This window comes from Terrapene carolina, unplaced genomic scaffold (genome assembly GCF_002925995.2).
Source record: "Terrapene carolina triunguis isolate 2854851 unplaced genomic scaffold, T_m_triunguis-2.0 Scaffold68, whole genome shotgun sequence".
Classification (NCBI taxonomy): domain Eukaryota; kingdom Metazoa; phylum Chordata; order Testudines; family Emydidae; genus Terrapene; species Terrapene triunguis.
In genome coordinates, this window is record NW_020664419.1 from 80,294,206 (window position 1) to 80,307,827 (window position 13,622).

The window sequence follows — 13,622 nt, forward strand, 5'->3', positions numbered from 1 at the left end:
GTGAGCAAGACACGAGAAGTCATTCTTCCGCTCTACTCTGCGCAGGTTAGGCCTCAACTGGAGTATTGTGTCCAGTTCTGGGCACTGCATTTCAAGAAAGATGTGGAGAAATTGGAGAGGGTCCAGAGAAGAGCAACAAAAATGATTAACGGTCTAGAGAACATGATCTATGAAGGAAGGCTGAAAGAATTGGCTTTGTTTAGTTTGGAAAAGAGAAGACTGAGAGAGGGGACATGATAGCAGTCTTCAGGTATCTAAAAGGGTGTCATAAGGAGGTGGGAGAAAACTTGTTCAGCTTAACCTCTAAGGATAGAACAAGAAGCAATGGGCTTAAACTGCAGCAAGGGAGGTCTAGGTTGGACATTAGAAAAAAGTTCCTAACTGTCAGGGTGGTTAAACACTGGAATAAATTGCCTAGTGAGGTTGTGGAATCTCCATCTCTGGAGATATTTAAGAGTAGCTTAGATAAATGTCTATCAGGGATGGTCTAGAAAGTATTTGGTCCTGCCATGCGGGCAGGAGATTGGACTCGATGACCTCCGAGGTCCCTTCCAGTCCTAGAGTCTATGAATCTATGAATCTATGCTACAATATTAGCATAACAAGTTGTGCTGATGTAAAACATATTTAAACTGACCTGACACCCAGCTGTGATTTGACCCTAAAGTTTCTGCAGCACAGGATGGTTATATTTCCTCATTCCTTAAAATGAATCTGGAGAATGATCTTTTAAACTGTTCATCATTATTGTTATTATTATTATTATTATTGATTGATTTATAAAGCATCAGACGTCATGATCAGGGTGCGGTACGCTTTCAGTCCATTTTGGAATTGTGGAATAAATTTTCTAGAGACTCTGGTAAGAGAAGTTCCAAACAGAAATAAGAAAGCAAGGTAGAAGAATGCTCTCCGATTCATCAATGCTTCTTCGGGCGATTGCACATATGCATTCCACTCTTGGTGTCAGTGCACCCAGCACATGGCCATTGGGAACTTTTTCCCTCAGAGGTACCCATTGGCCAGTTCAAGCTCCCCCTGCTACCATGTGCCACTGTGTGCGGGTATAAAGGGCAGAGCTGCATCTAGTCCTCAATTCCTTCTTACCACCCATGATGGTCGTTGGAACTCTGTACTATACTGGACTCTGTGTGTGTGTGTGTGTGTGTGTGTGTGTGTGTGTGTGTGTGTAATTAGTCTATTTGTCAGACTTGTTGTTTTCTCCATTTGGCATTTATTCCATTCACAGTACCAAGGTATGTCCCAGTCACTGGATTTCAAGCCGTGTGCTTTTTGCACCAAACCTGTGCCAGTGAGTGACCTGCCCAATAGCTGCCTGAAGTGCTTTGGGGAAGTACACGTGAAGGACTGGTGACAGATTTGCAGGGAGTTCAAACCTAGGACAAAGAAGGATAGGGAGGCTAGGCTGAAATTCCTGTGATGGAGGCCACCATCGGAGCCAACCCAGTCTGACTCGGTGCTGAGTGTTGCTGCTTCAGTGAGAAGTGCCAGTGTTGTCTTCCCTACAGGAGTCTGGTCCCTCGGCACCACTGCCACTTCTGCCAGCGATTCAAGTTTCAGTACTGCAGGTGACCCCTCATTACCATCCAAGGGGAAACCTGCTATGATGGCATCACTCCATCCATCACTAGACTCTCAGCACAGGACCCTGGCACTGACTGGATCAGCCCTGCCATGGTCAGATGAGGGGAATTCTCACTGTCAGACTTGGAGGTGGGATCTTACCTATCACAAACCCACAGCAGGACTGGTCTCTGCACAGATCCTATCTTCCCATCTATCACCATGACCCTTCAATGGGACCTGCCTCAAGAATGTGGCTGCGACAATGGAACTCTGCCTCATATTGGTGGCATTCTGGAGTCCTTGGGCATTTTCCCCAGCTTCCAGATCTTCCCTACACAGTGCGTACTCAGTGCCCTCAACTATCAGGGCTGAGTCTACTCACTGAGTGGCTCCGTCCCCAGAGTCTAGCAACAGGGTCAGTGTGTTCCTGTTATCTTTGGGGAATTTGCTGGTATCGAGGTGTTCTGGTATCATCCTTCTGGAATGTGCTTGCATGAGTGCTCTGTGCCCAGCACCTCTTAGGAATATGTGTTTTTGCAATATCAGCCCTGTGCTTGCCAAATTCTGTGAACAGGGCCTGCCTCTTGCTCACAACCTGACTTTGCTTAATATCAGCAAAGTTTTGACCACTACTTAAGTTCAGGCCTCTGATACAAGGGCTTATGTCTCAGGCTGTCTTCCTACTACACCAGACACTTTCATAAATCCTCCCAGTTGTTCGTAGCAGTGGCAGACAGAGTAAGAGGTTAGTCCCCCCCACCCTGAGAATTTATTCCTGGATTGCATTTTGCATACTCATGTGCTATGACTTGGCTAATGTCTAGGGTGGCCAGGCATCTGGTTTTCAACTGGAATGCCTGGTTGAAAAGGGACCCTGGTGGCTCCCTGCCTGCCCTAGCTCTGCGCGGCTCCCAGAAGTGACCACCAGGTCCCTGCAGCCCCTAGTCACATGGATGGCCAGGGAGGCTCCGTGCGCTGCCCCTGCCCCGAGGACCGGCTCCGCAGCTCCCATTGGCCGGGAACCACGACTAATGGGAGCTGCAGGGGTGGCACTAGTGGGCGTGAGGAGCCCCCTTGGCTGCCCAGGGGCTGCAGGAACCTGGCAGCCACTTCCTGGGAGCCGCAGTAAGTGTCGCTGGGACCCCGCACCCCAACCCCTTGCCCCAGCCCAGAGTCCCCTTCCCAACCAAATTCCCTCCTGGAGCACGCACTCCCCCAACCCCCTGGCCCAGCCCCTGCCTGCACCCGAACCCCCTGCCCCAGCCCGGTGAAAGTGAGTGAGGGTGGGGGAGAGCGAACGAGCGATGGAGAGAGTTGGAGATGGAGTGAGTGGAGGCAGGGCCTCGGGGAAGGGGCAGGGCAGGGGGCTGGGCAGGGGTGTTCGGTTTTGTATGATTAGAAAGTTGGCAACCCTACTAATGTCGCTTTATCCAACAGTGTCATAGCTGATTCAACGAGGTCACAATTAGCCTCTGTGGCCTTTCTGGCAGAAGTTCCAATTGCAGACATTTGTAGAGTGGCAATCTTGTTCTTGGTCCACATACTTGCTTCCCACTATGCTCTGGCTCAAGACTCCAGAGATGCTGCTAGAGTGGGATGAGTTGTTCTTTACTCTTTATTGAAATAGATTCCAATCCTGCCTCCTGTCTTGTGGCTTGTGAGTCATCAAGAGAGGAATGCACACGTGCAATCATTCAACGAAGAAAAAACAGTTACTAACCTGTTCCGTAACTGATGCTCTTCGAGATGTGTTGCACATGCCCATTTTACGACCTGCCCACCTACCCTTCTCCATCAGAGTTATGGCAAGAAGGAACTGAGGGGAGGCTAGGGTTGGCTCTGCCCCTTCTTTATGCCTGAACACAGTGGCATGCAGCAGCAGGGGGAGCTCGAACTGCCCAACAGGTACCATTGAGGGGAAAAGTTTCCTACAGCCATGCACTGGGCACACCAACACCAAGAATGGAATGGACACGTGCAACACTTCCTGAAGAACAACAGTTATGGAACAGGTTAGTAACTGTGTTTTTCTTGGAAATGCTCTGGGTCCAGTGTAACTACATCAATTTCAACAGAGTTACTCAGGAAACACTCCTGTATAACGGAGAGCAGCATTTGGCCTTTTGTTTCCTGGACATACAGAACCAATTACCAAATTTTCAAAAACGTTCAACATCCAGTACTGCTGCCCTCGATGGGAGTTGTTGACTGTACAGCATTTTTGAAGAACATGCAGGCGCCTAAGTATGGATTTAGGCTCCTGTTTTAGAAAATCTTAGCCCCAATTTCTCCCCTCAAATATGACTTAAAGCTTCCTTTTCCATTAGCAAACAATGCTAAATAAAACCTACAGAAACTGGCAGGTAACTTTACTCTGTTGTGTTTTAAACAGGCGGTATTTTGGTGAGAAAATTGGCTTGTACTTTGCCTGGTTAGGCTGGTACACAGGAATGCTCTTCCCAGCTGCCTTCATTGGATTGTTTGTCTTTTTGTATGGAGTCACAACACTGAACCACTGCCAAGTCAGGTAAAGTGAGCACTTTTATTAGTGAAGTTACCCGTATTTGTACATGTTTGGGGTTGTTCTGTATAATTTGGTTCTGTTTAATTTCTTATTTTAAAATTCACCATATGGTATCAAGTCTTTAACAAAAACAACATAAACACATAGGGCAAGATTGTGCCCGGCTTTCACAAGGTAGTGGAGAACGTGCATCAAATCTCCCTTGTCTTGAGCTCTGGTACATGGGCTGGATATCATGTGGTCCCCTGAGTGTATGGACTATGTAAAGCTAGGGGTGCTACCCAAGCTAGCGTCTCACAGTGACGGGGAGCGGGTGGAGCCATGGCTTTCTGAATGGCGGGAAGAGGGGAGAGGAAATGTCACTCTCCAAGGAGAGTGTGCTTCCCAAAGCTCCAGATGGCACTTTTCAGGCATTGTGCCACCTGGTGCTCCTCTGGAGGTTTTACAACTCCACACTGCTTCACAGCCTGAGGCAGTGCCTGAAAGAGTCCCTTGAAATTAACAAAATTCCCTTTAATCCGTACTCACCATATTCCTATCTCCTTCTGTTGGAGATCTCTCTTGGCTCAGGGACAATTTAGAAATGGTAAAGTGCTAATAACTCATCCTGTCTATCCTGCCAGCCACTGCAGGACTATTCTCTACATGTTGTCTAGTCCTTTTTGATTTTGCTGTTTTTTAAAAAAAAACAAAAGGTCATGTCATCTAAAGATTTCAAAGTGCACGTGTTTTCTTGAGAAAGGCATTATTCATATATGAAGTTGAGAAGACCTACACAGTCATCGTGTACATATCTCAAAGTGTTGTAGACAGCAAGCACATACTGACATCACTAACAGAAAGCACTAGAAATGTATGATACAAGAAATTTAATTCACCATCTGTGATTTCAGAGAAATATATTGGTCCATTTTAAGAATGATAATTGTGTATGAAAGTATCAACCATTATCTTCTCTCTTTTTCCAGTAAAGAAGTCTGTCAAGCTACAGATATTATAATGTGTCCAATATGTGATAAATACTGTCCCTTCATGAGGTTGTCAGACAGCTGTGTTTATGCCAAGGTACATTTAAACTATCCAAATAGAAAATGTTTATTCTTTCTCAGTATTTTGTGAATATCTTTAATAAACTTGGTTAAATAAAAAAAGTTCTAAGTGACGGAGCAAATTCAGTCCCTTCACTTCAATGAACCCACTTATACTATGACGGAATTTGGTCTTTAGAACTTATTTACACGTATTATGCAATTGCACTTGATATATTCAGCAGTCACAAAAATTATGTCCTAGCACGTGGAACAGCACTTATGAACCATCTTGTGTGCATAGCTTCTCAAAACACATTACCTTGGGTTGAAAAGGATGAACTACCCCAGAAGTTATAAGTCTATACAAGAGATAATTGTTCAGCTGATATAGGCCTTGATCCTGAGAGGTGCTAAGCACCTGTAACTCCCATGCAAGCACCATTCAGGGTAAGGCCCACAGAGAGGATGTTGGTCTTCAGGACAGCCAGTCTAGTGGCTCTCATAAGCACCACCCATTTTTATCTTTATCTTTTTTAACAAAACAGAATACATTGTGAATAGAACCTTCAAATAATGAATTCATCAGGTTATTGGTCTCATTCACAGGTAACTCACCTTTTTGACAATGGAGCTACTGTCTTTTTTGCTGTTTTCATGGCAGTGTGGGGTAAGTCTTTCTTCGGATTTGTGTAATATTTAGTACGTTTTCCTTTAAATGTATGGTGTGAGATAGGACCCTTTAAACTCCAGCATGCCTAGTTTCAGATGCTGAAATGCAGAGTATTGGCTTGACTCTTCCCAATCAAGTCTTTTCTGGTTCAGTGAAAATGTGAAGGGAAAGGGTAAGAATTTATATTTTTCATGTTCAGTTTCTGGACATTTTAATTTTAAAAATGGATCAAATAAGCAGTATCCAGGTGGACATTTATATCCTGGTGGAAAAACTAGAATTTTAAAATGTGTTGATATTGAGTTAAGTTCTAGAGTCTTTATTCAGTCATTCCTCAGGCCTTGTCTTTTCTGGGGAAAGGCATCATGTTATATCCAAGCATAAGTGCTGGAACTAGGAGTTTGGGGGGTGCTGCAGCGCCCCCTGACTTGAAATGGTTTCTATTATATACAGGAATTACAGTTTGGTTCAAGGCTGTAAGCACCCCCACTATACAATTGTTCCAGCACCCCTGTATCCAAGAAAAATTCTCAGAGATATGGGATGCTTTCTTGAAGTATATGAATGATCCTATTAAATACATGGGCCACCCCTCGCTAGGCACGTAGATAGGTGGTATCCCCTCCCGTTGCTTGTACTTCCATGGCTATGCTTTATTTTTAGTGCACTAGTTCTATCAGAGCTAGAGTGGGTAGGTCTCCTCAAGCTGGGAATTACATCCCTAGCTTGAAGTATAGACATACCCTCAGAGACACAGAATTTTTCTGGGGAGGATATTCTCAACCAGGCTTACCAAATCTCAGAAATGGACGAATACTTTTTCCTATCAAGCATCTGGGCTTGATTTTCAAAGGTGCAGAACATTTGCAGTTCCCATTGACTTCACTTGGAGTAATGAGTGCTTAGCACCTGTGAAAGCCAAGCCCTACATTTTCAAGTTTGTTGTTTTAGAGGAAAAGACCTAAATGTCATCCCTTATGCCAAAAGATGTATTGTGCTTAGTGGAAACATTAGTACAGCCTCTAGGGAGGAATGTCACTAATTTTCTTTTGCCTAGACTAGTTCTTGCTAAAGATACAATAGCTGTTGGCTAAGGATCAAATTATGAGAAACCTCCGTCCTCTACTTCACACACTCACACACACATATACACACAGACATGTTCACGCTTTGTACAGACTTGTGATAAAAATTGATGTTTGTCAATAAATTAAGCAATAAACAAGTTCTTTTAAGGTCATATAACATTATAGCAGTTGCTTATTTGACATGGAGGGGGAGAATATTACAATGATTTTGTTGTCCAGCTTTGTTTGAAGCTCAACACCAAAGTTGTGTCATTCTTCAACCGGTGCTATTATCCAGAGGCAGTCATTCTGAATGCTTCGCCAGAGAAGCAACTGAATGATTTTAATTTATATGCCTACCTCTTCCTTTCTCCACAGTTTTTTCAGGAGGCTAAGAGACACTAGAAAAGTCCTAATTATAATTCCTTCTTGACTACACGGAAGCATGTTTTCTCTGATAAAGGAATTAACACTGGAACAGTTGCTGAAATGCAAAGTTTAAAGAACAGAAACTAGTGGAACTATTTAGTATTTTTATTAGCAATAAGAAATGCCAATATACTCCTCAGAACATAAAACATTCTCCTCCTTCTGCTCTCAAAGGGGGCAGAATCTGAGGAGGTTCTTTAACATAATCCACGAATATGTAGTGTATTCAAGAAGGTTAGAAGGAATGAGAGTATTCATCAATGCTCTGAAATAAAGTAGCGTAAGAAAAGAGAGATGAACAATAGGTCATTAACCACTAGAGGAAGCCAGCCTCGCAACTATAAAAGGTCACAAGTTAGACAGAAAGTGCTCAAGGAAGTCCTGTCGAGGGGGGTGTTTTGTAGAAGGTTGCTGTTAGGTTGAATCTCAAGACAGATTGAAAGGAGGGCAAACAGTAGTGTAGCAGAACTATACTAAAGTATGTCTGTAAGTTCTGAACTTCAGAGCTTTCCAAGAATTTTGTTTGAGCATATGGGATAAATGTACATTTTGAAATATCCTAACAGAAGTACTGCAAGTATGACGGAATAATGTTATATGCAGTGTTGTCATACCTGTGTTGGTTCCACGATATTAGAAAGACAAGGTGGGTGAGGCAATATCTTTTATTGGACCAACTTCTGTTGGTGAGAGAGACAAGCTGTTGAGCTTACACAGAGCTCTTCTGCAGGTCTGTGGAAGCTCTGTGTAACCTTGAAAGCTTGTCTCATCAACAGAAATTGGTCCAATAAAAGATATTACCTCACCCACCTTGACTCTCTAGAATGATGTTATACTGTCTTGTTCAGAAATGAATGCTGAATACATGACCAAGGATGTTAGAGATGATCTGACTAGAAAGGAAGCAGGGGGGTTTCAAAATTTGATACTTTTAGAAGCTCTCAGTATTACAGAAATGCAGTGAGATGAGCCATCAACAGCATATGATATAATAGTTAATGGTGGAAAGAAGGGCTACTGACCTCAGTAGAAAAAAAAGAGTGTAATTGTCCCTCCAGGTAAACAGGGTCGTAAACCGGGGCCTCCTCTCCTGCTTCTCCCTCTGGCTGGAACCGGCTGGTTAGGTCACTGGGTCCTCACTCTGCAGCCCATTGTCCTCCCACTGGCCAGAACCGGCTGCGTCTCCTCAGCTGGGCCTCTGGGTCACCAGGTCGCCGGTCGCTGGGGTATCCATCCTCCCGGCCACCGGATGGGTCCCCGCGTCCTCTCTCCGGTCCTCTGCAAAACACACTCCCTCTCCCCTCACCTCGTTAAACCAGTAACACCCAGAGAAACTGAGTCCCACCCCCTCTGCATGCAAACCATTGAAACCCCACAGAAAACAAGAAAACCCCCCACTTCGTCACAGTAATACAATACAAGGAAATAGAATATTGGAGATCATAGTGGAGAATACTGAAAAAATGAAAAATAGTACCAGAAAGAAACTTCAAGAGCCATAGGCAGAGATACTAACTGTGGATTTTTCCCCCCACTGTGTACTTTAAAAATAAGAGGGGAAAACAATTTGATTCATCTTGGATTAGCCTCAAAAGTTCAGAAAATTGGACAGAAAATCTCACAAGATTTGTAATACAGTGTGCCTTTGTGGGAAGGAGATGTGAGGACAGTAGTCATTCTCAGGGTATGTCTACACTACAGGATTAATCCGAATTTAGATAATTCGAATTTGGGAAACAGGTTGTATAAATTCGATTGTGCGCGGCCACACTAAGCACCTTAATTCGGTTTTAAACCACATTAATTCGGTGGTGTGCGGCCACACTACCCCATTAACTTAAACACAGTAATTCGGTGGTGTGCGTCCACACTAACCCTAATTCGAATTAACAAAATCGATTTAGGCTCTACTCCGTTCGTCGAGGTGGAGTACAGAAATCGATTTAAAGGGCCCTTTAATTCGAATTAACTGGCTCTGTAGTGTGGACGGGTGAAGGGTTAATTCGGATTAAGGCAGCTAAATCCGAATTAAAGTCCTAGTGTAGACCAGGCCTCACTGTACTTTGCCACTGAGCCTGAAAATGTAGAGAAGTGGAAGAGGGGAAAAGAGAGATCCAAGCTGACGTGGTAGTAACTAAAAGTCATTACTTTCTGAGGGCTGATTTCTAGTCTATGTGAAATGAGTTGATGCTCTGAATCCAGTTACTAGGAAACAAAACTATCACCTGTGTGCATCACAAAAACCACCATAATAATTGGGATTCTTGTTGGCGGTAGGCAGACTAAGGACTGAATCGTCATGGAGAATGAACTGCATTCATGCGCACTAAGGTGATCCCTCTAGGACAAGACTTGAGGCACATTGTCAGGCTGTTGTTCAGGAGGCTTGCATAGTCACTGCTGGGAGCATCCCTGCCCTGATCTGTGAATAAACAGAGGTTTTCTGTTTCCAGGGCTATCAATCTGGCACCTCTCGTGACCACTAAGGGCCAGATCCAAAGCCCACTGAAGTCAGTGAATGACTCCCATGGATTTCAGTGGCTTACGTGTAAATAAATAATGTGTTTATAAACAGTGCCAGTTTAATTCTCCAAGACATGGATTATGATCAATTGACTAAATACTTCCTGATCTTTCCTGCCAATATAAAACATGGTGGCAAGCACAAACACTTTTCTGAATACTATAGTGCAGTGAGTGCTATACTTATGCTATACTCCAGTGAGTTATGTAATTGTGCTTCATATGAAAAAAATTAACTCCGTTATCAATGCCAGAAACATCTGTTCCTGTATTTTAAAGGCACCAGTCTCCTCAGCAGCTCTGTACTGAATTGCATGTGAGCTGGAATCTGATTGGAAACTTCTTTGCTTCCTCTAGATACTGATTCCTGTGTATTTTAAATAGTCTTCTGATAAGGCAAGCTACCTTTTTCATCTACACTGTTCCCAAGAAACCTTTGTCTTTGTCATTGGTCTATCTAAATTTAGCTAAGATGACTCACAGGAACCATTTCATTCTTTTCAATCTGTAGCTTATTTGATTGCAAATTAAACATGTTCAATTAGCACTAAATGAAATCGCCAAAGCGTCAACCATGTCTGACACAAGCCAAAGCAGAAAGCAACACCTTTTTAATGCAGTTTTGATCATCAGAAAGATTTGCTGTTCAAACAAGGCCATTTATGCAAACCAATGAAAATAATGTAACAGCTTCATTTAACAATAATGCTAGTAGTTAACTTATTTTCTTCATTTGAAAATGATCTTGCGATTTCTTTTTTCTATTTGCTCCAGCAACTGTTTTCCTGGAGTTTTGGAAAAGAAGACGAGCAGTAATTGCTTATGACTGGGACTTGATAGACTGGGAAGAAGAAGAGGTTTGTAGATAATTTACTACTTTAATCTTGCATATAAAAGGTTCTGCTTAAAAATCAGCAACCAATTTTTTCCTTTAGTTTTATTATCAATTTCTCTTTCACATCAGAAGCTAGAAAATAAATCTTATAATTGATCTTTATGCCAGGACGAGCAATTTCTCCCAAGATGCTTCATCTAGAGCTGTGAAGAAACTTGCTGCAGGCCAAATTGTGCTGTCATTTTTCACCAATGTAAATACAAACTAACTTCACTGAAGTTTGGGGGCATTCTCTGGGTTTATGCCAATGCAGATTCGAAAAGGATCTGGCCTCCATTGTGGTAGAACTAGCAACAATCACACTAAAAGAATCTTTCAGCGTGATTTAATTTTTTTTAAAGCAATTACTTGTTAGTCCATAGAAAGTCAGATTTTAAAAAATGCAAAAGGTTGACCTTCCTGCCTGCCCTTGAATAACTATACATCAACATCAAGATGAGTTTCCTAAGGTGTTGCTTTGGATAGCTGCTAAGAATACTGATGAGGAACCTCAAAAGGTTTTCACAGCTCCCAGAAGTCTGGCTGCTCATTGTATTATTGCCCAAAAGGCTTGCAGTGAAGCAGCTAAATTCACCCAATGCCCAGTGGAGGAAAATCCACTAGGAGAGGAGGCTGGGGAGGTGAAAAATAGCCACAACCTCCCTTCTGCTGTGGCTGCCACACAGGCATGCAGGGCTCTGATGGGAATGGAATTATGGGGGCTCTGTTCAGGATGCTAGGAACCTGCAAGGTGGATTTGGAACCCCTGCATGGCCTGGAGCATTGCTGCTCTGGGTTTCCTTGCTCCCAGGCATGTAGGATTCTTTTGTGGGCAGAGTTAGAGAATGGCAGGCGGAGCTATGTTCCTTTCCTCCATGAGGGGTTCATTGCCCTTGTGGGAGGGCAACAATAGTCATCAGGCTGCATTAATGGTCACAGTGGCTTCACTGCTATTCTGCTGCCTGTGGGAAGGAATTCCTTCCCCAGGGTCACTGTAGATTTTCCCAGCACAGAACCAGACTTCTCAGCCTAGGGACAGAAATTGTCTCTTTGGGAAGAGGCCACATGATGTTACATTTGCTTGTTTGCTGACAAGATGGGTTTTCTTTAACACTGATGGTGAAAGAAATAAGTGAAAAATACAAAGGAAAACAAATGGCTGCTTCGGGCCAAGTGGAGAGCCCCTGTGGAATCCCAGAGTATAAAGGGGCTGCTAAAGAACTTAAAACAGACTCCTGTGCAGCAGGGAGCTTCACTGGCAGTGCACACATGCTGTCAGACCAATCCCAGGATTGCTTTGGGACTGTTATCAATGTGTCTAGAGCAGGGGTGGGCAACCTGTGGCCCATCAGGGTAATCTGATCACGGGCCGTGAGACATTTTGCTGACGTTGACCATCTGCAGGCACTACCCCCCGCAGCTCCCAGTGGCCGCGGTTCGCTGCTCCAGGCCAATGGGAGCTGCTGGAAACGGCGGCCAGTACGCCCCTCGGCCCGTGCCGGTCAAACCTGCAGACGCGGCAGGTAAACAGACCGGTCTGGCTCACCAGGGGCTTTCCCTACACAAGCGGTGGAACAAGTTTGGGAACCACTGGTCTAGAGGATAGTTCGGTCATGGATTTGCTGGAGACTCACTAGTGAAAGGTGAGTCATAGTGAGAGTGGCCTCAAATGGTGCTGTTAAAACTTAAGATGTTAATTAGGACTAAGCTGTACTGGTCTTGCCTAGATTGCCAACCCTCCAGGATTGGCCTGGAGTCTCCCAGAATCAGCATTGATCTCCCAGTGACTATTGAAAGCAATCCAGGAGATTTGAATAGGGTATTTTAAGAAAATGACATTACATCATGTTGGGGAAAAAAATCTCCCAGAATAGCTTCAGTCAGTGTTGGCAACCCTAGTCTTGCCTCCTGCTGGTTAGAAGCCCACATAGATTAGGAGCACAGAAAAGCTGCTGCTGCTGCTAACAGATATTGGACATTAGGCCCTCAAGAGGCTGAAGTGCTGGATTTTGATTTGAGGGGTCCAGATTCAAACCCATCAGGGGTGGAGTCCTCACAATGAAAAGACACTTAAAGAAACTAACAAAACGTTGTAACAAAAGTTCAAACTGCCTTTCCATGAGCTCTGGTACCCCAGTATTGGTCGTTGGTGCATTTCTTGCACATGCAGCCCCTTTACAGTTTAACCTGCCTGGATTTGGGATTGGGATTTACTTAGCATTATGGATGTCAGTGGGGCAGCCAGGCCAAATCTGAGTGAGTGGCATTGCGACCTGGTGTATGGAGCAGGTTGCAGGGAGCAAGGAATCAGGACAGGAGCCATCGCTGCTGGGTGAGTGGGGGCATGTTTGCTCTCCAACCCCTGCCTTCCCGAGCCTCCCCAACTGTCTGGGGCTGGAGGAGGGGGCAGAGCTGGGAGACAGAGAGCAAGGAGGCTGGGGGGCGCTGAGCAGGGGGCTTGGAGGCTGGGAAGGGAAATAGGGGTACTCTCCTATTATGTAGCCTCCTTGCTGGGAGGGGGCATCTGTGTTGTTTTGTGTCTATTTCAGTTAGGACCAACCCCTTCCCTCAAAGGATCTTTGAGAGGATAAGGCCAGGTCTACACTATAAACTTACATCAGCATAACTACATTGATCAGGGGTGTGAAAAATTCACTCCCCTGAGAAATGCAGTTATACCAACCTAGCCACCAGTGTAGACAGTGCTGTGTCAGCAGGAGGGCTTCTCCTGTCATCATAGCTACCACCTCTTGTGGAGGTGGACTAACTACGCCAACAGGAGAAGCTCTCCCATTGGCATAGCAAGGTGGCACAGCTGCACCATTGCAAGAACAGACCTGCCCTAATTCTCTCCCAGTGTTGACCGAAATAGGAAACTAAAGTAAAAGTGGCCCAGATATTTCGGTCCTAAGTTCGC

The 13,622-nt window shown here is 44.4% G+C and overlaps 1 protein-coding gene across 1 annotated transcript in view; it reads left to right on the forward strand.

The window, feature by feature from the left end:
- Window positions 1–13,622, forward strand: part of ANO4 (anoctamin 4) — a 193,234-nt gene that overhangs the window by 137,373 nt on the left and 42,239 nt on the right. The window contains exons 12-15 of the mRNA XM_026648992.1: window positions 3,980–4,114; window positions 5,080–5,176; window positions 5,749–5,809; window positions 10,606–10,688. Coding sequence (XP_026504777.1) covers window positions 3,980–4,114; window positions 5,080–5,176; window positions 5,749–5,809; window positions 10,606–10,688 — 376 coding nt within the window. The remainder of the gene's footprint in view (window positions 1–3,979; window positions 4,115–5,079; window positions 5,177–5,748; window positions 5,810–10,605; window positions 10,689–13,622) is intronic.